Here is a 24255-nt window from a genome sequence, read left to right on the forward strand (position 1 = left end):
CCTAACAGTTTAGACTTTTGAGATAATTGATTATTTGACATGAATTATACATTATAAAATAAAATAAAAACTCAATAAAAATAAGTAAATAACTTATTTTTTCTTAGAATTTTGATTCTAGTACCACTAAACAATGGCTCCACCTAAATTCGCCAAATTTTTATATGAATAAATTGCTGATTCAGCACGAATAAAAAAAAATTAGTGCAAATTTTAGATTGGTGTTGAGGTGTTTGGTACTTTTATGATGGTCATATATCATTTTCGTTTAACCTAATTTGACCTTTCGGCGATGCGTATGAAGAAGAATTTATTAGGAGATATCTTCCCATTTGTTGTGATTTTTTGGCTTTCTAAGAGATTAATCAAATAGCTGTCAATATCCTGATAAACATAAAAACAACAATAAAATACTATACTTATTAAGAAATACGGATAATTATATTTTTTATTCGATCGTCCTTGGTATTTTATCTTCTTAATGCACTATATCTAGCTAGGTCATATCCTTCACAAATCACAATCCACTTTTTTATTGTGATTAGATAATTAAGGAGTACTAACTATATTAAAGTGACTACCTTGACTACTATTCCTCAAGTCTTGTATAAAGAGAATTCTAGCTTATATATAGAGAGAATTTTCACTTGGAAGAGGTCGACAGGCAGAGGGTGCAGCAAGCAAGCAAATCTGAAAGAAATTAAACTCTCCCAAGTGAGTGAAAGTGCTAACCCAACCCCATCTCTCTAAACTGAAAGCAAAAGCAAGCAGTCTTACTCTTTTTTCTTTTGTACTCCTGCCTCGCTAGCTAGCTATCGATGATGCACACTTTGTCTGCCTAGATAGTACGCCTTTATCTTCCTCCATCCGTGGGGAAAGAAGCCATATCCACCAGTTTTCTTCATTTATTGGTACCGACACACCCAAGCCGCTAGAGCTCTACCTGATAGATCTCGATCCTCTCATGTGAAAATTCTTATTTAACTTCCATTTTTTTCTTCTTCTTTGAAGTTTTTTTTCTCTGTTTTCTATATATTCTGTGGTTTCATCTATCTATATATCACTTTCCTTCAATTGATCCCATCATCAATATTCCATGAACAATCATATTAATCCGGATACAACTCAACATCAAATAATCAAGTCTCTTTTCTTCTATGTTAAAATAAAATCAAGTCTCTTTTATTTGTCAGCCATGTGTGGTTCTGGTTGATGTTGCTTTTTGAATGTTTTGTACTCTTGTGAATCATCTCAAATTTCCCTTATCTTTTCAGATCAGAAAATTCCCATTTTGTTGGAAGTGTATATATCATCAAATAGGCTTATCAAGATCATCAAGATGAAGTGAACACATCAGAGACAGCACCTAGAAAAGGAAAGTAGTACTAATCAATCATCATAAAGAGTTATTGAAGTTCCTCTCTTGTGTGTGCTTCCGTACATGGCGACGTACTTTCATGGCAGCACCTCAGAAATTCATGAATCCTCTTCTGCTTCTGCTGCTGATGGTTTACACGCACAAACACTTCACCTCATGAACTCAACCTACACCCCACACCACAACCACCACAACATGCTCCTCCTCAACCACCCCAACAACCTCTCCACTTTCCACCACGCGCCGCCGCTCCAACCACCCTCACCCAACAACCACCACCCCGTGATTCACGACATCACCACCGCCTTCCACGCACCGAACTACAACTTGTGGGGCCCAGCAACTGAGCAGCCACGGTCCGCGGCGGCAACAACAACCCAGCCCATCAGCATCGGAGGAGGCGCTTTCCGGCAGCCAAGCCTGCAGGGTCTTTCCCTCAGCCTTTCCTCAGACCAAACAGCTTACAGGCAGTTTACCGGCGAGCTTGACGCCGTCCCTGCGGCGGGGACCGGTAACTCTCCGGTGAGCGTTGTTTTGGGGTCAAGGTATTTGAAGGGTGCGCAGGAGCTTCTAGATGAAGTTGTGAACGTCGGCGGGGGAATCTACAAAGATGGGAAATTTGCAGATGACAACAAAGATAAGATGAAAGCGAATAGAGAATCGTCATCTGGTGGTGGTGGTGGTGGTGGGGGAGAACATAATAATAGTAACCATGTAGTTGTAGCTGAACTCACTACGGCGCAGAGACAAGAGCTTCAGATGAAGAAGTCCAAGCTTGTTACTATGCTCGATGAGGTAATTACTCACTTACTTATCAGAATAAAAATGATTTGTAAACATGCAGACCGTCACAAATTACAGGTATCAGGTGTTCACTACAGTTGATATTTTATAAATCCAAAACTTGCTAAGGGTGATTTAGAAGTACACTTTTTGAAAATCCTCTCCAAATCAAAATTAATTGTGTGAAGCTTTCTTTATGTTTGGATACAATTTTCTTTTTTATCAAAAATTACTTTTGAAATTGAGAACTACTTGTTTTAGATCAATTTTATTTTTTACTGATATTCAATTTTAACTGAAATTTCACTCCAGAATTGATTTTAAATTCTTCTGAAAGCAAGCAGCCTTGATTTTATGGGAAAATAAGTTGGGTTGATCTTGTGAAAGTAGTGTAATTATGAGTTAATTGAGGAGAGGTTATGTTTTTGGCACTTGTTCAGTTTGGGTTGGTTATTCGATAATTGAGGAATTATGTGTGATTCAGCTTTAGGAGGAAGAGGGGAATAATGAAGAATGTGATACCTGCAAGAGGGTTCAGTGAAATTGACAGGAATAATGTCTCTTGTTTTCAGTTCTCACTCTTGTCCTGAAATTACCCGTTCAGGAAAAGGAACGTGGTAAGAGGGGGAAAAACTTGGTCTGGTGAGTGTCAGTGTTTTTTTCTTGGTGAGTGTCAGAGCATAATTGGGTTTGCAGTTTGGACCCATTCTGGGACAGTTTTAGCATTGAAGTGCCCCATATTATTGACTGAGATTGAGGAAGAATAATACTTCTTTCACACTTCTTTTATAATATGTGAAGAAAAAAAAATATGTGATAACTAGTGTGATAAAAATTGTAAAGAAATAAGTAGTGTGAGATGAAAGAGTAAGAGAAGTGTGAATAAACATTTTTTTTTTAAATGGTGAATGAAATTATTACTCTTGAAGAAATGAAGATTTAGTTAAATTATAAGCTGTATACAATTATGGGTCCAATTTTATTAATTCTCAGACCCAATTACAACATGTTTGATATTTTTTTCTTCAAAATTAATTTTAAATCTAAAAACTAGTTACATAAGCTTTTAAAATTAATTATAAGAGAATTTTAAACATGTACAATATTTCATAAATTGTAAATTTATTTACACTCACACTAGCTTAATTCCTCATATTTCCATCCATCTTTTTATATATATTTCTTCTTTATTATTACATATATCATATATCTTTTACCGCAAAAACAAATCATATATCTTTAATTTCTCTCCGCTTTTTTCGTATTTTTTTTTGTGAAGGTGTAATTGTCGTGTAAACACATTTCTTCTTCTTCTGAAAGTGATCATAATGTTTTTATAGTACCAAAATAGATTTGATATATTCTCATCCATTTTTTATTTCATTTCCATTCTAGTTACTCTTTCCTGCTATATTTTTCTATCACATCAACAAATTGTATCTTTCCTTTCTCTTTATTCTATTCATATCGCTTTCATTGGGATGCGAGGGAAGTGAAATGAATATAAAGACAATTTCTTGGCTAACAAAATACCATATGCCATTTCATGTCAACAATATCACATATATGCGATTCTAATTGAAATTTTAAAAGAAAAAATGCAGGTAGAGCAGAGGTACAAGCAATATCACCATCAAATGCAAGTTGTGATATCATCATTTGAACAAGCAGCAGGTTTTGGTTCAGCAAAATCCTACACTGCCCTTGCCCTAAAGACAATCTCAAAGCAATTTCGGTGTCTTAAAGATGCAATCTCTGCACAAATCAAAGCGACGAGCAAGAGCTTGGGTGAAGATGATTGCTTAGGAGTTAAAGTCGAAGGGTCGAGGCTAAGGTATGTCGATCACCATCTCCGGCAACAACGGGCATTGCAGCAGCTGGGAATGATTCAGCCCAATGCTTGGAGGCCCCAAAGAGGCTTGCCTGAACGAGCTGTTTCTATCCTTCGTGCTTGGCTCTTTGAGCATTTTCTTCACCCGTAAGCTACACACTCTATTTTGCATATTTTGAATTTTGAAGTTAGAATCAATTCTATGAGAAGTTTCTGGAAATAATTTCCGTGTTTCAAGAAAAGAAAAAAAATCTTGGGATAGAAACAGTTAATTAAGTATGGAGATTATCATTTTTTATACATATCTAACACTTACTTCTAGTTATAGTTATGAAGGACAACATTAGCTTTTATGTCGCAGTTAATTAATTGCTACTAGATAGCATATCACATATCTCCCATGAACTGAAAAAAGTTTCTGATTGTGGCCTGCAGCTATCCAAAGGACTCCGATAAAATTATGCTTGCTAAACAAACGGGACTTGCTAGGAGCCAGGTATCCTTTAATCCTTCATCAATAAAACCATGTTTTTACTACTAACATTTAGTACATATTACTTACAATTTGGTTTTTATGTGGGCTGAAATTAATTTATAAAGAAACTCAGTTAACTTGTAAACCGAATTTTGTTTAATCCACAGGAAACAAAGTCATTAAAGTAAGCTCAAAATATATCATGCCAATTATGATTTTTAGACACCCCATTAGTATATTACATTGATCCTACCCATTTCTCCCTTTATCTTCTCTTTCTGGTTGTGTCAAATATATTACTTCTCTCATCTCTCTTTTTTCACTCTTTCTTATTTGGGATTCTATTGTATACAAAACATTTTCAGCATTGAAGTTGTAATCATGATGCATTCACACTAATTTCACTTACATTTTATGAGAGTCGAGAGATAAGGATAGATGAAAGAGAAATGAAAGATATGATAGATGATATGATAGTAAAAGAAGAAAGAGATAGGAAGGAAAAAAGTGAGTAAAATTGATAAGATAGAAGAGAAGTAGAGTGTGAAAGAATCACAAATCTTCTGCATTATGTATACAACATTAGGAAATTTCTTCTTTTATTTCCATCTTGTAATTTAGATTACATGCATGGTTTGGTAATTAACTTGAAGCAATATAATGGCAGTTATGTATAGGGCAATGTGAGAGCTTTGTGATATTCAATTCATATGTTTTGAATGCAGGTATCAAACTGGTTTATCAATGCCCGAGTTCGCCTGTGGAAACCAATGGTTGAGGAAATGTACATGGAAGAAATCAAGGAGCAAGAAAAGGCTAATGGTTCAAAAGAATCAAGTCAATCAACCAATAAGGAGCGAGGGTCATCACCACCAAACAATGTCACACCAGAATCAGGTGATGAAATCAAACTTGAGCACATAAAAAATCTCCAATCATCAAAACAAGAAAGCTTCAACACTTCTCCAACAACCGAGATCTCAACAAACTCTTCAGTAGGAGGAGGACCCTTTCAATCCCACTCTGGTTTCCAACTTGTAGGATCATCTGATCACATGATACAAAGGAGTTCTGAAATGCAGAACAACTCTCCAAGTAGCATTGGTAACAACATAAGGTTTGGCAATGAAAGGAACCACAAAGATTTAGGCTACCATGCTTTAATGACAGACCACGGTGGCGGTTTCGGATCGTTGTTCTCCTCCATGGAAGACATTGGAATGAGCAGGTTCAATGTCACTCATGAGCAATTGGCTTCGCGGTTCCATGGAAATAATAATAATGGTGTTTCTCTCACTTTGGGACTTCACCACAATGAGAACCTCCCTAATATCTCAGCAACTCATCAACATGGATTTCTCTCACAGAACATTCATTTGGGAATGGGACTTGAGATGGGAAGTACCAATAATGGGAATGAGGTTGTGACAGGCACAGATTATGACACCATTGATATTCAAAACAGAAAGAGGTTTTCTGCACAATCATTACCAGATTTCTGTGGTCTGAGTGGCTAGAAATGAATACTGGAAAATTATCATTTCTGTTACTGCAACCTGCATGAAAGACAAAGACAAATCAGTTCAGAGTGTTTCTACACACACTAACTTAGCAGAAGACAGAAGAAAGAAGACACATCTAGCTAGCTGCATAAGAAAAAGTTGGAGAAAAGCATATATATTGTTTTATACATACACAATTAAGTGCATGTTTGGAAATTCTTTTGGAATCAATTTTGGGGAGAAGGTTCCACGGGTAGTGTGGGTGTTAGAATTGATTCTAAAGAAAGAGAAGTTGGTCCAAACATGCTAATAGTTATGGAATGTATAGTCGTTACTGATATTCTTTGCATGGGAGGGTGAAGCTCTCTACAAGTAAAGGTGGATATAGTAAGTAGTATAGAACATATACTTGCAAAGATTTCATCAGTTTACTTTATTATACAATTCATAAAGTTGGGGAGGGTATATTGTATATGTTATTTTGAGTATAGTTAGAAGGATTTGAATTACTTCTTTTGATTTGATCCATTTATACATATGTGAAAATAATAATTCCTGGACCTGCAGGCGGCAGGCATGTATAATTTTTGTTTCATTTGCATTTCCATTTTGCCTGTTATCGATAGGTGCAGCCGTGCAGGGTACGGTGGAATTGTTGAAGAGATGCATGAAGGTAATACTAGGATGTTTGTAAGGGTGGAGTATAAGGTGCAATACACAATAGGTATTGCACCGGTGCAAGAGGTCTTTACAACCACACAAATTGAATATTCCATTTAGATGTCTTACCTTTAACTTGTTAAACCTTAATTTTTATATATACATTATCTTAATTAAAATTTTGTTTTTGACTCTAATGCCCTCTCCTCTTCCATCTGTGCTGTCACCTTTTCTCATCTCCTCCAAGCTCGGCAACCACCCTTACACGGCCAGCCACCACCCTTTGTCGCACCAGAGCACTCCGATCAGAACACCCCCCCCCCCCTCTGCCAACTTTCTTCCTGTCGTTTCCACCATACCCAACCTTTCTAAACCTGACAACCCAAACCTTCAAACCAGAAACCCCAATGACAAGGACCAATCCCCATAGCCACCCAACCCATAACCAAACCAGATCCTTCTCCTGGGTCCTAAACCAATACTTCATCAACCAAGCCAGAAAGTAACTCCAACACACAGATCCGGATACTAGAACCATCGCTCCTTCGATGCGTCTCTTCCAAAACAGCCACCACGAACTGGGTCGAAGCCACTGATGCACCTTTAGACCATCACCACCATTGTCATTCCATCTCGTTGTTCATCTCAAACCCAACAATCGTCGCGCCGTTGAAGCTCCTCCATCAGATTAGGGAGGAATCGAAAAAAGTAGGGACTTTGAGGGTTGATTTGGAAGCAGATGCTCCTGCGTCTCTCAACCACTTTACTAGCGGACCGCCGCCATCTCCGGCAAACCACTAGATCTGGCTATGGTAGGAGATTATAAGTCTGAGAGGTGATGGTATTGGGTTGGGATTTTTGTTTGCGGTTATTTAAAATTGGGGATTTCAAGGGAAGAAGAAGGAAGAAAAGCTGATTTGCAACTCCTCTGCGTTTTTTCCATTTGCATTTCATGTTCTTGATCAGTTTCTGCGCTTTGTTTCAAGGGAAGAAGGAATAAAAGCATATCTGGTTCTGTAAATCTCTCTCCTCTTGTAATTTTGAATATTTTCTTTTTGTTTCACTTTAGGTAGGTTTTAGATCTAATTTTAGTTTTCTTTTTCATGTGTTTTTTAAATTTCTAGATCACTGTTGTTAAAGGTGAAGAGACTAGAGGATGAGAAAGAGAAGGAGATGAAAAATCTGGGTTATGTTTTAATGCCATTGAAGGTTGTTTGCTCCCAGTGTTCAATTTATAATTTTGTTGCAGAAGTTGAACATAACATTACACGCAGCTTTTGCTACTCTTGATGTGTCATTTTGAAGAGGTTTGAAATCCACTTGCAACCAAGAGTTCGTGAATCAATTTGAAGGTGAGATTGAGGGGATTATGAGAGGGACCATGATGGGGTTGTTAAGATGGATGCTATATTGGCAGCGTGGGTGAAGGAGACGGAGGTAAGGGTAATCTGGATTTTCTAGGAGAGTTTAGAAGGGTATATTTGTAATTTGAATTTTTTTTATTTTTTATCAGCAGGTAACTATTACCTGTTATAATAGGTTAAATTTGATCTTGCATGGTGCAAGACCTAGAGTGCACTTGCACCCTAACACCCACCGTTTGTAAGTTTTATGATTTTATGTTGGGAAAGACACCTAAAAAAACACCACATTCATGTGAAAAAAATCAATTTGGAGTGTGAGAAAATATAGGTGTCACAATGTCTATGTACTATTTTAGTGTTCACATATCATTTTTCTTTTATATCCACCCATTTTAAGCTTAACTATATCTCATTTATAACTTTTTTGTATGAGCAGTGTGATTAAAAGAGAAAAATATATAATGTGTTGGCCTCGGAAGTGTGGGCTCAAAATGGTTTTCAATGTCCATGGGTGTTGAGCTATAGATGGGATGTGGAGTAGTCCAAAAATAACTTAAGACTTTGTGGACTTTCAACGCCCTAACTAGCATTTTAGTGTTCAACCCACTAGAGCGGGACTTGTTTTTTTCACACTCCCCCTCAATGGACTAATTTTGTTGGACTCGATCTTGTTTAGGTTTGTGTTCAAGCGAAACCTCAGAGGTCGCCCATGAATATGTATTCCATCGTCCTAACCTGAGTCTCATAGGCTCATGATTTATCATATTAATTGATAGTCTTTTTTATGGAGCCCATTCTTTTTTATCTGTTATTGTATTTTGTTAAGTTTATTTTAGGGGAGTTTTTGGGATATTGGGTCTTGAGACACTTGAGCTATGACACCACTTGTTGAACTTGGAAGCGTGAGGCCTAAAATAGTTCTGAAGGTCTAAGAGAGTGTTAGGTCCAAAAATGCCTAAGACTATGTAGACTTTCAATTTCAATACTATGTTTTTATATTGATACATGTATCACTAAGTAGCGCAAACACATTTAGACACTTTTTTTCTCTTTATCTTTATTTCAGTCACATCACATTCTATATCACATTTATCACTTACTTCTCGTCTATTCCTATCCCTCTAGTTATCTACATCCATTAGGTGGATATCAATATTTACTGTACTATATTTTTTTTTTTGGTGAAATTACTGTACTATGTTTTATGTTTTAGTGCTTCCCGTCCAACTTTTTTTTTGGTTCCAAAGGAAGAGGCTTGCCGTCCAACTAACAGGCCTTGTCGTCTGTGACTTATATTTTTGGCCTTTGAAGAATTAATTGGGGTTCTAGTTTTAGAAAACTTTGGGCCCTTTCTGGGTTCTGCCCTCTATCAATGGATGAAATTTGACCAGAAAAAGACGAAGAAAAACACCAATTGTTTGAGAGTTCTAGGAGCCACAAACTAGATGATCATGGATGCCTACAAAAACGTTTTATCTAATGTATTTAAACCTCAAATTATAGTCTAGACAAATAAAAACTTTGTGGCTTAGGTTAATTTTATTCTACTAATTATACAATACGATCCAGACAAAACAAGCATTCTGTAACAAGTGTTACCCATTTATTTCTTCCTCCCACTTTTTAATAGAAGAAAAAATCCGACACGCGGGCGTATCTCTGGCCCGACAGGCGCCACGACCGCCTCAAAAATTAATTTTTCCTACCACTTATATATTTTCTTTTTTAGTCTTGCCACCCAAGTATTTAATAATTTTATTTCAGCCCCAGTGAAAAATTTGTGTGCGTCCCTAATATCATTGTTTATAGAAGCAAATGAGTAAATAAAGGGAATTAAAAGATATGTACCCAAAGCACTGGCTGCTTTAATGGCAGGTGGGGTAGGAATAGGTTGGGTCTAGGTAGGCTACCACAGGCAAATGGGAATAGGCTGGGCCTATGGCTGAGCCTACCACAGGAAAATGAGTGGCCTAAATATGAGAGAGAGGTCTTTACAACAAATGGATCTAGAATAGGTTCTGATAACATAAGAAATTTTTTTCTTTCTAATTTTTCCTAGGTAGGGGTGGGAATAGGTTATGGTTAAACAAGTGTTTATAAAGGGTAGAACAACCCTCAAATCTTGAGCTAACTTTTGTGGTTGAGTATAAACCTCATAATTTCTAATATAGTATATTAAGCGAATCTTTAAAAGTTTCCCATGAGAGTGTTCCATGGCATGGTGGGAGGATGTCATTGAACAAATCAGTGAAACCCAACTCGTCAGCATCCCAGTTATCACTGTGAAGTTGGTTTACATAATATGATGTATCAACATAAAAAAGCTTTTTTTTTTCGAATTGTCTCTTTCTCATTTTATTTTGGCTAATATAAGTTACGAACGAAAATGGAAGAAGATTGCGCATTAGATATAATTTATTTTGGCTAATATAAGTATCAACGTAAAAAAATCAGGTTGCGCATTAAAAAAAACTTGGGGAGTGTTTACGGTGATATTTGGTAAACAAACATTCTTCAAATTCAACTGGAAAAAGTTTAAGATTAAGGGTTTCTTTTGGGAAAACGTCTTGCCAAAGTGTTATGTGTGGAACGTGATTTTCGATAAACAAGTGTCAAAGGTTGAGTTTGTAACTTAAAACAAGTATTCAAGAGTACTCGAAACTGAATTTCATTAAACAAAAGGCAAAGTACACAAAGAAAGTCGAAAACTGAAAATTACATCAAATGAAGAAAATCGACAGGAATTCAAATGAACAAAACAACAAGTTTGAAAGCATTAAATGCAGAAATTGTAAATGGTTGGTTCTGCAACATACTCCTTCATGATCACGTTAGGCTCTTGAAGTCTCTTTGATGCGAACATGTGAGCTTTTTAATGAGTTTTTTGGAGTTGAGTTGGAAACCCTTTTTTCTGACTAATCTTCTCCTATTTATAGCACTCCATCGCTACACACGTCCTTGGCAGTTTTTTCCTATGACGAGTGGGTTAGTGGATTTTGAATGTTTGGCGCCACACCCACGATCTATTGCTTGTTCTGGAAGCCTCTTGCACACCTTCTATAACCGCTTGTTTACAACGTGGGGATCTGACATCGTGGGCAAAGGCACTCCCTTTCTTAACCGCTCCTTGTATCGTGGACAAAAGCACGTGTTGGTAACTACCCACTACTTTGTAACTGCTTTATGCACTGATCTTGTCGAAATATACGGCTATCGGTTTGCCATTTTAACTTAGCATTTTGCATGGTTTTCCTGTAGACTTTTAACCAGATTTCGACAATCGTCGAGAAACTATCCTTTTAATAAGGTTGATGTCGATAAACCTGCCTTTGACAAAATTGGGTTAATAGGGAGCTAGGGATCAAAATGGAAGAAGAAAGAAAATGGAAGTTATTTTTTAATTAATTGAACCTAGATCGGTAAAGTTGGATAAGCTAGGCCTCATTAGTAACCGTAAATAATTTCAGTGATTCAAAATCTTTTTTTTTTTTAAAAAAAATTGATTTAAAATCTTATCTTCACGCAAAATATGCTCTTATAGTTTTAATATTTTCTCTCAATATATCTATCAAAAGTTCAGATTTCATTAAAATAGATGAGGGATTGAGGGGATCCAAATTCATTATTTTTATAGTTTAGATCTTTAATCCATTATTTTGACAGTTAAATGATCTTTTGTAATTTTTTTGACAGTATGATCTTTTGTAATTGGTAGTTACTCTATCCAAAATTAAATATCTTACTAAATAAACTAAACAAACTGACAAACAAAAACGCGTAAAATAAAGCCCGCATTCTCTCCTTAATTAACGGTAAAATATATATATATATATATATATATATATATATATATATATATATATATATATAGATTTCATATCCCCACATTTTATTAGACATTTCCTATAAATATTAGTCTCTAATTGTAAGTCATTTTCATCACTCCTCAATAATCATTGATAGTAGTCAACCTAATTTTTATCTGCGTTCACTCCTCTATTGATCATTCAATTGTCGATCCATTCTGCAAGCCCCCATCATTCTTAGTGGTGCTACACTGCTACCCTTCAAACAATATGGTTAGTTTTTTCTTTTTACTTTTTCTTTCCTTGTTGGTAGAGTTAAATTTTATTGTATTCATAGCGAATTTCCATATTGTCTGTGCTCGTAACATAAGAAATCTTGAAAAGCTTTACAATTTAATTTTGTAAAGCTTTTTTTCCTAGAAATTTGTATTTCTTTTTCGGGTATATCTAAAAATTGTGTTCTTGGACATAATTAGAGGAATAGAAGTTTCTTGTTGGCTTTAATTTGAACTATTCGTTTTTGTTTTTCTTGCATTTTTTGTTATTCTGAAACTAAAACAATTGTAGAATTAGCAACCTGCAAAGAATCTATGAATATTTGTCTCAGCGTGGGCTGAGTATGACATGATTTCTTAGATAATAATATTGATATATATTGGGTGTTACTAAAAGAAAATGGTAAATGTCTTCCAAAAAAAAAAGGATAAATAATATGTTCGCACATCTTGCAATGAAGGCAGAGTTGCCTTGTGTTCTGGCTGAGGTTATTGCATATTTTATTTTGGTTCTATATAAGTGTGGGGACACATAGAAATTAAATATGCTGGAACTAGAATTGGGTTCATAGGATATTTTAAACAAAATTTTTTGGAGGTTATTGAGATTGTTCCAGTTGGTTCCAGGTTAATTGATATAGGGGAAGGGGAGGAAGTTTGTGGCTTGTATTAGCTAGTTACTTCAAAGTTGCTCATTTTTATCCCTTTCTTGAGATGGTTTTTCTCAAGTTTAAATTTTGAATAAAATTTCTTTAATTTATTTGAAAAAGAAAAAAGATTATTCTGACATTTCTAACTTTTCTTTTTGAAGTTACGTTATTTTTAATTAAGCACATGGTTTTATTTTTTTAAATAAATCACATGGTTAAGTTTTTTTTTTTTTTGGTAATTCACATGGTTAAGTTTGACAAAATATATGATTATCAAAATAATTTTTTTCACTTTTTATATATAGTGACTTTTTTTTTACATTTATAATGACTATTTATATTGTTTAATTCTTTTATCACGATAAGAACTTTGTTTATATTTAACACTTGTTATATTTTTTTGTATTCTTAAATTGTTGAAATTCTTTTTTGATATTTTTATTTCTTATTTCTCTTGAATATGTGTTTAATTTGTTTGTTCTAATATATCTTTCATCTTTACTTTTATGAATAGTTGGTTTCTTGGCCCCGTCCTCACCCACCCCAGGTGGCCCTTAGGGATGGCAATGGGTCCGAGACCTAGTGGGTACCCGCAAAAAATACCCACGATGGGTAGGGTAAAAACCCGCTATATGAGTATGGGGTTGGGTATGGGTAATTACCCGCAAAATTTAGTGGGTACGGGTGCGGGTAAGGGTACTATGGTACCCACCCCGCCCCATACCCGCACACATTATATACATATATAATATACATATATAATATATATATATATATTAATAAAACCTATATACGTAAACCTTTCTCTATAAATTTAAACTTTTGTTTAAAAAAAAACAATACCTTTAAAATTTTATTTAAACTTGTGGAGTGTTGACATTTCAGATTTTATTATAAAAGAAATAAAATATTAGAAACTGGTAAATTAAAAGTATATCTTAAATTTAAATTTGGTTAGAAACTGAAAATCTTAACTACTATGAGATTATGATAGGAAAAAAATATAAATAAATCTGACTTTTGGTTGATATAATCATAGCCTAGAAATGAAAACAAAAATAGTTTTAATTGATTAGTAATTACCAAGAAACTTATTGGAAATTACCAACCTAAGATCATACATTTTCAACCTGCCACTAATTCTTTTCAACTTCAGATACAAACCCTATTTCATCATCATCAGGCCGTTTCTTTCTCATACACTATTTCTTTCTCATACATACGTTATATTATGTTATATTTTGAGTTTAAGGTGTTGAATTTATACTTAATGTATTTGGATGATGTTTTGTATTTTTAATTAATGTGTTTCCATTTTATAATAGCAATCATGTTCTTTTTTATTGAAAAATGCAAATACGGAAAATTATATTTTATTTAAGTAAATTGCGGGTATTGGGTACGGGTACGAGCATATATGTACCCATAGGGTACGGGGATGGGCACTGAAGTTGTTACCCACACGGGTATGGGGACGGGTACGGGTATGTTTTTAAAATACGGATATGGGGATGGGTACTATAGTACCCTACCCAAACCCTACCCATTGCCATCCCTAGTGGCCCTCAATGTTGATGGAAGTTCTTATGGGAATCCCGGTCGAGCAGGTTTTGGGGGCCTTATCCGAAATCACGAAGGCAAATGGATGATTGGATATAGCCGACATATTGACTTTGCTGACAGCCTAGAAGTCGAACTATTGGCTATATTGCATGGATTGAGAGTAGCTTGGGAGATTGGTGCTGAAGATGTTAGTTGCAGATCAGATTGCACGGAAGCATTATCTATAATCCTGAGTCCAACATATCAATCTCATAAATATGCTCACATTATCTTTTGTATCAAAGAATTGATCTCAAGGGCTTGGTCTACTTCATTCTTCCACACTTGTCGAGAAAGCAACCAATGTGCCGACTATATGGCAAAGTTAGGTGCAAATACTACGGGAGATTTGATGATTTTTAGCGAGCCTCTGGATGCTCTTTCTTCACTCCTCTTAAGTGATGCTAAAGGAACTCCATATGTAAGAATGTACTAGTATTTTACAAGTGTCACTTGCTAGATATTTGTAACATGTAAACAAAAATAGTTCCATTTTGATTAATATGTGGAGAATTTTTTATTAACATGTCATTTTCTATCACCCTTCATCAAATGTATTATTTGTAGCATTGTTTGTGGAATTCCGTATACCCAAGGCTTGAGGCAACATTTCATACCAAATTCTTAGCTTATCATCAATGTTATTTCTTATCAAGTCAATGATAACTTTATTAGTTTCCTCGGCTTGCCCATTAGCTTGTGCATAATAGGGTGAGGAATGCATCAACTTGATCCTGAATTATTGGACAAATTCCAAAATAATGTACTGCTTGTGAAGGTTGCACCTATGAACTATCTGATTTCTTATAAAGCGATCGAATTACATCATGGTGAGTAACATTCTTCATAGGCCGACCATACCCACTTAGTGATCGAATATGTGGTTACTAGCTCGAAGAAGCTAGTATTATAGTTCAGATTCAGATGAGTATGATGGTTTACAAAAAAAAAAAGTGATAATAAGAACCTTTTCCCATATAACTATGAAAATCATTTGTATAATTCCAAAAATCTCTGAGAACAGTCACTTATACAAAAAATCATGAATCATAACCTAATTAGATCATGGATAGAGTGATAGCAAAGGCACAGGAACACATGGGGAATTCCTCCAAACAGTAGAGTGCAATTTGAGCACCTCCTTGGCCCTCTCCTTTGTCTTGAAACTGCTATCAACTTGAAGCACCAAACACAACTTGGACACAGCCCCAACCTGCAACATTTCATGAAGCACTCTAGAATTTGCAGAGTGCTTACAAATTGAGGCCAAAATTCTAACCCCTCTATCACTTGCTGCATGAGAAACCCTCAGAATTTTCTTGGACACAATGGCCACTCCTGCACCATGTTTCAATAACTCTGCTCTCCCTTCTGCACAACCACAAAGCTGATCCAAAGCTATCAGAACAAGCTCACAAGCTCTTCTTTCTGGGACATCAAGAAGGATCTCAATGAGAGATGAAACTGCTCCACCTTCAACTGCTTTGATCCTGTTTCTTCCCCATGGACAGAGCTCCACAATGAGCTTCAATGCAGCCTTTGAAGCCTGATTTGAGATCTGATCACGCAGCACTCTCAGTATTTCCTGAAAAAGCTCTGATTTTACACTGATCAATTGGACTGGATCAGCTACCTCAAATGCTGATTTCATCAGCATAGTTGCATAAGCTCGAGATTGGTAGTTCCCAAGCCTCAAAACATGAAACAAAGACTCAATAAATTGAATTCCCTCGTTGTGGATCAGATTCTTCAGATGGGATTCAGAAGGGTTTAGATGAAACAGAACTTCAATAGCTGCTTCACCCCAAACAGGGGAAACAGGGGAATCTTGCTGGATTTGGATGCTCTTCATGGTTGAAGCCAAAAACTCCACTGCTCCTGCAGATTCCAAGCATTTCTTATTCCTTTCACCATCAGAAGCAATGGAGCGAAGCCTTCTGAGGCATTTGATTTGCTTCTCTGGGAACCTCTTTGCTTCAGAGATGAGTTTGACAATGTGGGTTCTGTCAATGGGAGGCTTTGGAGTTGGAATGCGCTCAACTCCAAATGAGGCATTGAGGGTGCACCAACCTTGTATCAAACGTCGCAGAGTGTGGTTTGGAGTGAGATCAGTGTCTAAAAGAGATTGTTTTGTAACAGGGCATGTCTTGTTCTTGCATGAAAATAGCCATTTCTCAATGTCTTCTCTGTCGTAGGTTATTCCTGTGCAAACCGTGACAGGGTCCCTCATGAGTTGCAGGGAAATGGGGCAGAGAAAATGGGGAGGAACTTCAATTTCAGCCATCAAAAATCAGATTTTGATGATGTTCGAATGATTATCTCAGAGGAAGAATGAGAAAGAATATAGGGAATGGAAAAGGCTTTAGTACTAGCTAGCTAGAGAGTTGAATGAGGATGAGAATAGTAGAATACTCAAATTTTGTTCAAAATTGTGTAGCTGTTTGAGGCACATTTAGTAGTGTCATGAGATTTGTGGTGGAGGAGAGTGCAAATTTTTATACAAGTTGTTGTTCTGAACGATAAAGTCAACACACGGAAATTGAGAGAGTTGAAGATGGTGAATTAATTAGGGCCTTTCAATTCCAACTTCCAAGGCTTCGTAAGGAGAAAAAGCACGTTATTAGTGACTTTAGCTTCGGTATGGGGTTGATTTATAACTATACATTATAATAATTGATGATGAGTTATATAATGAAGTAATTATAATAAGGTTTCATTTATGAAGGGAATTACCAACAATAATAATACAATTGGTAAATAATTGAGCTACTTAAACATTTAGAGTTTAATACTTGAGTGGTGTTTATAGAGAATGATTTGGTAGCAAAAACATATTCACTTAATATAATGTATGAGCGTTAATGAGATAAAGTCTCATTGATTGTCAATAGTATAGCGATTATCTTCTGAAACCCAAAAAGTAAACTCTCAATGGGAGTTAACGTCCGTCGGCGTTGCAAATTGACAAAGAAAAGGGTGATTTTGACTTCCACGTATGTAGGATGCAAATGTAGTTGATGTTATTGTGATGAGGAGTATTTTATGATTTTATGTGTGCGTAGACCTTAATGGATGCATGGCTGTTACCGACAAATTCTGATGGGGCTCATGCATTTTGCCAATTGCCATTATTGAATGCGTTGAGTTTCTTCTCACGCTTTTCTTGGCTGCGTCCATTAATGCATTATCTCTTTGTGTACCCAGAAACTTGATTATAACGCGTTGGGAGCTGGGAATTTCTTCTTCTTATTTTACTCTTTATAGCAGTTACCGTTACGTCACCCGCGTTCCTAAATGTTACCGCACTTTTGAGTTTTGCTATCTATATATATATATATATGTAAAGCACACTTGAACTTTTGCATTGATTAGTTTACCTTTGCATTAAATACATTAAATAATTAAATACAAAACTAAAAAAAACAACATCTACTTTATTATTTATTATATTAATAAATAATTGTTAAACTTTTCAATTTCTCATATTTTAAAATAATTTTTAATATTGATTAAATTTTAATTATTAATTATAACTTGAGGAAATTTTTTTAATGATAATAATTTAAATTGACTACCTTTACATTAATAAAAATATATAGTAAAAATAACTTTTATATTTATAACTAATTGAAAAAAAATAAAATTCTTATATGTTAAAATTAAAATAATAATTTTAATTTTAATTACTAATCATAAGTTGATGAATTTTAAAAATTAACCAATAAAACTTATTACTACATTTTACTTATAAATAACAAATTAAATACTGAAGTTAGATATCATGTTAATAAGCTATATATAAATATAACATAATATTTGACTTGAGTTCTACATTACTGGCAAGATAAATTAATTTTTATTTCCATTTTCATTTCAATTAATTATCAACCTAAGGTTGAAAAAAAAAGATAAAATAGCACAAAGTAATATCTTTTAAACAAAATAAACATGTTAGATATTGAAATTAGTTAATGGTTGAATGTTTTTTGTAAATATATATTTTGAAATTTACTTTTAAATATGAAATGATTTTGTATGTTGTTTAAATTAACTATAATGTAGTTGCGTGTTATTTTAAAAATAATTTTAAATTTATTTGTGATTTATCTTAATAATGATAATAATAAATTATTGATGAATATTTTATGTTATTAACTTTATTAACTATTAATTGTCAACTTTTCAGTTTCTTATAAAAAAATAATTTATTAAGTAGCTTTTAACAATAGTTAGAATATTAGCTATCAATCATAAATTGAGGGAAAAATTAGTAAATATATTTATATGTAGAAAATATTAATAATTTAAATTAAATAATAGTCTAGATCAAAATTTATTAATGAACACTCTAGAAAAATATTTTAAAAATTAAATAAATGTCTCTATAAAATATTTACTATTAAATGTATCGCATGCGTGTATTATTTGAAGAAAATACTTTCAAATGTGTTTTTTGACCTATTATATAGTAGTAAAAATATTTTCTCAAGTTTTCTTATGTTATTAATAATGTTTTCCTTTTTAATTTTTTTTAGGGTTAATGGTCAAATTAATCCTTGAGTTCTTAAGCGAGTTTGATTTTAGTTACTATGAGGATAAATGAAGTTTAGTGGTAGTCAAAAACTGTCAGTGATTGTAAAAATGACTGCCACTAAACGTAATTTTTTTCAGATGTACTAAAATTAAACTCGCTTACAAACTCAAAGACTAATTTGATCATTAACCAAAAATTTTATTAAATTACAGTAATATCATTTATTTACATAAAGAGAACTCTAATACAAGCAATTTAATGCATAGAAAAACTCTAATACTCTCTATTTAGATGTCTAAACACAATAATTTTTTCTATTATATTTATATTGAAGAAATATTTTAATATTTATTTTTAGATAATTACTCTATAGTAAATTTCATATAATATTAAAAAATATTATAAATAAACCCGTGCAACGCACGGGTATAATATCTAGTAATTAGTAAAATAGACTTTTATGTTTAGGGGTTGTTTAAATGACATGCAAAAGTTTGGGTTAATAGTTTATAGTCTTAGGCGGACCAATCAGTCAATCACGTTTTTGAGAGTTAGCTTAAGATATAAGAGCTGGGAAATTTAAAGGTTGAATGAGATGAGAGTTCTAATTTTGAAGAGGGACAAATTTACTAATATTATTAATAACTAATATTTACCTACAAATAATAAGGTGAACCAATTACATTTAAGATAAGTGGAATAATTTTTTGTTTCTCTAAAAAGAATCTCACAGATACATTTCTATTTATGAAAATACCCTTATTTTGATTCAGTTTCTGAAATTGTATTTGCATCAATTCTCGATTTTTTTGTAGTACCTCTAAGTAGAAGTGAGAATAGGCTAGACTGAGTAAATTTTGTGTAAATAGACTATGCTAATTTAAAATTTTTTTATACTTAAGTCTGACTATTACCTATTATTCTTTTTCCAAGTCTGGTCTCCTTTGGTAACCTATTCAAAACCTTATCATAAAAAAAAATTTATGTTTGCTAACAAACTTATATGTGAAAAATGCTATCAAACTTATAGGCTTACTAGTTAAATTATACTATTAGACATGTTTATATAAACTTTTTCGAAGCAGAAAAAAATTCTTTAAACAGACTAACAATATTATAAACTACTAGGTAGGGATAAAAGTAAGTTAGACTATGTTGGTATTTTACACTTTAATAACCTATTTAAAATTATACTTCATATTTTTGTATTTAATTGGTCATAAATCTATTTCTAAATAGACTTTATCTTTGAATCATTATGCAAGTGAACTAGCTTAAATATATAAAAATATAAATTTATTACAATACATTTCTCTCATACAAAATAATAGCAATGATGTAATATATTTCTATTGACCCCATTTATTTAAATAGATAGCATGTTGGGCTTACTAGATTATTTGAATAGTTTGAGCCTAATTTTTACCTAAAAAACCTCTTTAAGAAAACCTAGGTCGATCTTATTTATTTACTAATTTAATTTGGTCTGGCTTGACTAACCTAGTCTTTAGCCTGATGTAAGAAATACCATAAGCTTTTATGAACGATTTGACATATTCATACCCCTACCTCTGAGGAGACTCAAATATGTGTATTTCCAAAATTTGGAGATATGTTTCAAAGAGTTTTTCTCTGAATGACGAAAATCAGTAATTCATTATTATATATGAACAAAAAAACATATTCAAACATTGTTTTTATTTATTTCTCCCTCTGTTTTAAAATTAAATAGTTGTCTAAAAAGTTAAGAAACATTTGATTGTTTAATGACCTAAGATTTACTTTAGCTCTAGCTTAGGTGTCTCAATAATATTTTGATATAAGTCTTAAAAAAATTTAACTCATGGCACATACTTAAAACTATTAGACCACCTAAGAACATGTGATTTTATCGAATATTAACCTAATTAAGAATAAATGCAACTGATAATGACCTGTGTACGTACATACATACAGTGTCAATCATTAATCGACATATACTGGTTCTAGTGGTCATAGAATATAAAAGAGTTAAAAACATTTTATGGTGGTTTTAAACTACTGCACCCGCCATCCAGCATAAAATTGCACATTCATGTAGAGAGGTTAAACTCCGCTAAACGCTTTTTCTACTCTTTGCGTCACTAAACACATATGTCGTGAGACTGTGGAGTCTGTATTGAATATGTTCTAATCTACAATCAGCTCACATCATAATATATGGTAGGCTTAAAAGCACTTTTGGTCCCCCACGAATGCGCTTTGTGCAAAATGAGTCCCTAACCTTTAAAAATAGCATTCTTGATCCTAAACGTTATACTCCGTTAACAGTATTGGTCCCTTTTCCTTATTCTGTTAGAAAACTAACGGCTTGTGCTTACGTGGATTTTTTTAATAAAATTTAAATTGATATTTTTTTTAAACAACAAACCCAGCAATCTTCTTCCTATGTAACAAGAAAATCCACCAAAATCTTTGACGTTCATGAAGCTTTTCCCAACAATTACTATTAAAACCACATCTCCCAAAATCAACCAACCCCATACATACCGTAACCCCAACCCCATCACTGAAACCACTTTTTCCCCCAAATCTTGTGAGAAACTCAAAAATTTCACAACAACATAACCCAGAAATTGTTTCTGGAAACGCAGTAAACGTTGGAGAAGTTGCAAGGATCGGCGATAAAACCCCATAAGGAGAAGAAATCAGAGAGAAAATAGATTGCAAAGCGAGAAATTAGAACGCTGGAGACATGTCTTCGAGCCGCACAGATCCAGAGATCACCCAAACCCAGAAACCACCACTTCAATTGATCCCAAAAATCAACCAAACCCAGAGATCCCATAAATCCCCAATTTCCAAACCCTATCGCACAATGCTTGCTAACCTGGGTGGTGTTCAAGTTTCAACCTTGCTCCAACTTTGAAACCCATAAGCAATGAAAACCCAGGTTGAAACCTTCCTCACAATCTCGTACCACCACCACGAATAGCCAACGAAACCTTCGCACCACCTCAGCCAAAGAGTTCTCTAGAATTGTAGATCTGAGGATCTCTGGAATTTCGTCTTTGAAATCTTTTTCTTGATGGGTTTGCTGGAAGAAGGAGGAGAAGGAGCAGGGTGGTGGCCGACGGCGTATCTAGGAGTGACAGGTTTGTTGAAATGGCAATGGAGAGAGAAGGAGACACAAGGAAATTACATAGTGTGAGTGTGCCCACATAGTTAATATTCAAGATCTACTGAATACAAAAAAATGGCGCTGGAACTTTTATGGATATTCCTTTTTGGTAGACACTTTGTTGAATAAATAGAAAAGATACAACTATAAATTATTAATTAAGATAAGTAAAAAAATAGAAGGTTGTGGAGTTTTTGGTTTTGAAGAAATTGATTTTTCTGGAATTTTTTTTTATGAATGTGATGAAGATGATGGAAGGATGTAGGAAGAAGATGAAGAAGTTGATGAATTTTCTGAAAAATCCAGAAAACGTTTATTTTTGGATGGAAAAGTGAGGAGGGACCAAAACTGTTAACGGAGTATAACGTTTGGGATCAAGTATGCTATTTTTAAAGGTTAGGGACTCATTTTGCACAAAGCTCATTCGTGGGGACCAACTCCTGAAATCACAGATGCAAATACGTGCACTGCCTGATGGAGGCGACAAATACTGAGCCGGAAGTGTGCGGCTAAAGTAACTTAGAGAAATGAAATGAGCTGCCTTGATTGGTTCTCTGTACTGTGTAATTAGCTGAATTCAGTTGATAGGTTCGTTGAATTGCGTGGGAATTAAAACTGCAACTGAATGGTCAAAAAAAGAAGCTAGCAAGCGACATTTTAGCACGTTCAGATAATATATATTATTTACAAATTAAACTCTGATTCGAAAGAAACCCAATTCTTTTATATTTCTATTTAAATTATAATTTGAAATCTAAAATCACATTTAAATAGAATGACCAGAATTTCATTATTCCATTTAAGCTAGCAGAGTGAAAAATGTGTGGCAATCGCAGTATCGCACCCTGTGAGCTGTATACCTCGTGATAGAATTGACCAGAATTTCATTATTCTATTATTTTATTTAGATCCAACAAATTTTAGTTAATTGTGTCAAATTAAGTTAGCGCTGTGTCAGAGTCTAAAGCCTTGAATATGAACCAGAAGGTTCATGATATGGAAAATGATAGGTAGGAAATGTATAACTAAATTGACTTGTTTATTCGTTTGATTCATACTTTTAAGAGATCATTAGCTAATAAATTAAGTCATATATATACAACTCTTCTTTATTCGCCTTTCTATAATGAGCGGGACCTGCTTGTCAAACCAAAGCCAATTAATTAGGTATCTGTCTGAAAAATGTTTAAGGGGAGATTTTGTTCAAGATACATCTACACTTCATTCACTCTGAACTCTTCCGTTTCATTTTTACTTATTTTTCTTCCTAAATTTTTATTTTTCTCTGTATTTTTTATTACATCATCTATCATCATATCACTTATTATTCATTAATCTATCTATTCTTCATATCTCTTCAAGATGTGAGTGTATTTGAAGTGTAAATATAATAATATCCTTGTTTTTTTTTCATGTTCTTCAGTAGAGGTTTGTACCGTAAAATCCATCCCCAAATAATTTAATTCCTGAATATGAGATGCATGATTTTAATCGTTCGTTGGTGATGAAGATTGGCTGGGGTCTTATATCCAATCCTTCTTCTCTTTGGGCCAGGGTGGTGCGAAGTAAGTATGCGGGTGAGCTGGTCACCTCCCGTTAGTTCAGAAGCGCAGCACAGATTCGCACGTTTGGAGGGTTGTTCGGGGCACCTGGGATGAGCTCAGTAAGCATTTACATTGGAGAATAGGCGATGGCAGTGGAGTGCGTTTTTTGGAGTGACCGCTGGCTCCATTCAGGGACCATAATAGGAGACACTGCTTTGGGACCAATTCCAGCCGTCGAGGAAGTAAAGAGTGTATTAGATTACTATAATTTTCAGAATGGAGAATGGAGGTTTGGCGAGATTATGAACCTGCTCCCACCTCATACTGTGGCAGAGGTAATCACAATGCCACCCCCTTCGATGAACATTGGTGGGGATCGTGTTATTTGGGGGATCACCAGTGATGGAGAATTCTCGTCCAAATCGGCTTACGATGCCACGTCCCATCCTCTTGAGACATCACAAACCGGTGACTGGAATTGTGTTTGGCGTTGAAAGGGATCTTTTAATGTCTGTAATTTTGTTTGGAGGCTCATGCATAATGATCTCTGGGTTAACTACAAGCGTTGGCAATCCAGTTTGACAACATATCAAACTTACCCTCTTTGTCGGAATGAGGTTGAGACTTGAGACCCCTATCCATCTTTTCCATGACTGTGTTGTGGTTAATCCGTTGTGGCATCAGCTTGTTC

General features: G+C 34.3%; 2 protein-coding genes and 1 long non-coding RNA gene across 5 annotated transcripts; 2 read left to right on the forward strand and 1 right to left on the reverse strand.

Annotated features, from left to right (window-relative positions):
* Nucleotides 1–611: 611 nt before the first annotated feature.
* Nucleotides 612–6576, forward strand: LOC130748552 (BEL1-like homeodomain protein 1). 3 transcript variants are annotated; one of them, XM_057601777.1, is made up of 5 exons: nt 612–714; nt 1275–2173; nt 3766–4139; nt 4428–4488; nt 5193–6576. In XM_057601777.1, exons 2-5 carry the CDS (start codon nt 1442–1444, stop codon nt 5982–5984), a joined length of 1959 nt encoding a protein of 652 aa, XP_057457760.1. In that variant the 5' UTR covers nt 612–714; nt 1275–1441; the 3' UTR covers nt 5985–6576. The 3 variants fall into 3 exon arrangements, with proteins under 3 accessions (XP_057457760.1, XP_057457759.1, XP_057457758.1); XM_057601776.1 differs by having other exon boundaries at nt 662–966; XM_057601775.1 differs by lacking the exon at nt 612–714 and having other exon boundaries at nt 1027–2173.
* Nucleotides 6577–11910: 5334 nt separating this feature from the next.
* On the forward strand, nt 11911–14850 carry LOC130749008 (uncharacterized). Its single transcript, XR_009022819.1, has 2 exons — nt 11911–12072; nt 14332–14850. It is a non-coding gene; the product is annotated as an uncharacterized LOC130749008 (long non-coding RNA).
* A 454-nt stretch (nt 14851–15304) lies between these two features.
* LOC130749007 (E3 ubiquitin-protein ligase PUB23-like) lies at nt 15305–16868 on the reverse strand. Its single transcript, XM_057602268.1, has one exon. It carries the CDS (start codon nt 16608–16610, stop codon nt 15390–15392), a length of 1221 nt encoding a protein of 406 aa, XP_057458251.1. The 5' UTR covers nt 16611–16868; the 3' UTR covers nt 15305–15389.
* Between the last annotated feature and the right edge of the window lie 7387 nt (nt 16869–24255).

The sequence above is a fragment of the Lotus japonicus genome, chromosome 3 (assembly GCF_012489685.1).
Source record: "Lotus japonicus ecotype B-129 chromosome 3, LjGifu_v1.2".
In the NCBI taxonomy this organism is placed as follows: domain Eukaryota; kingdom Viridiplantae; phylum Streptophyta; class Magnoliopsida; order Fabales; family Fabaceae; genus Lotus; species Lotus japonicus.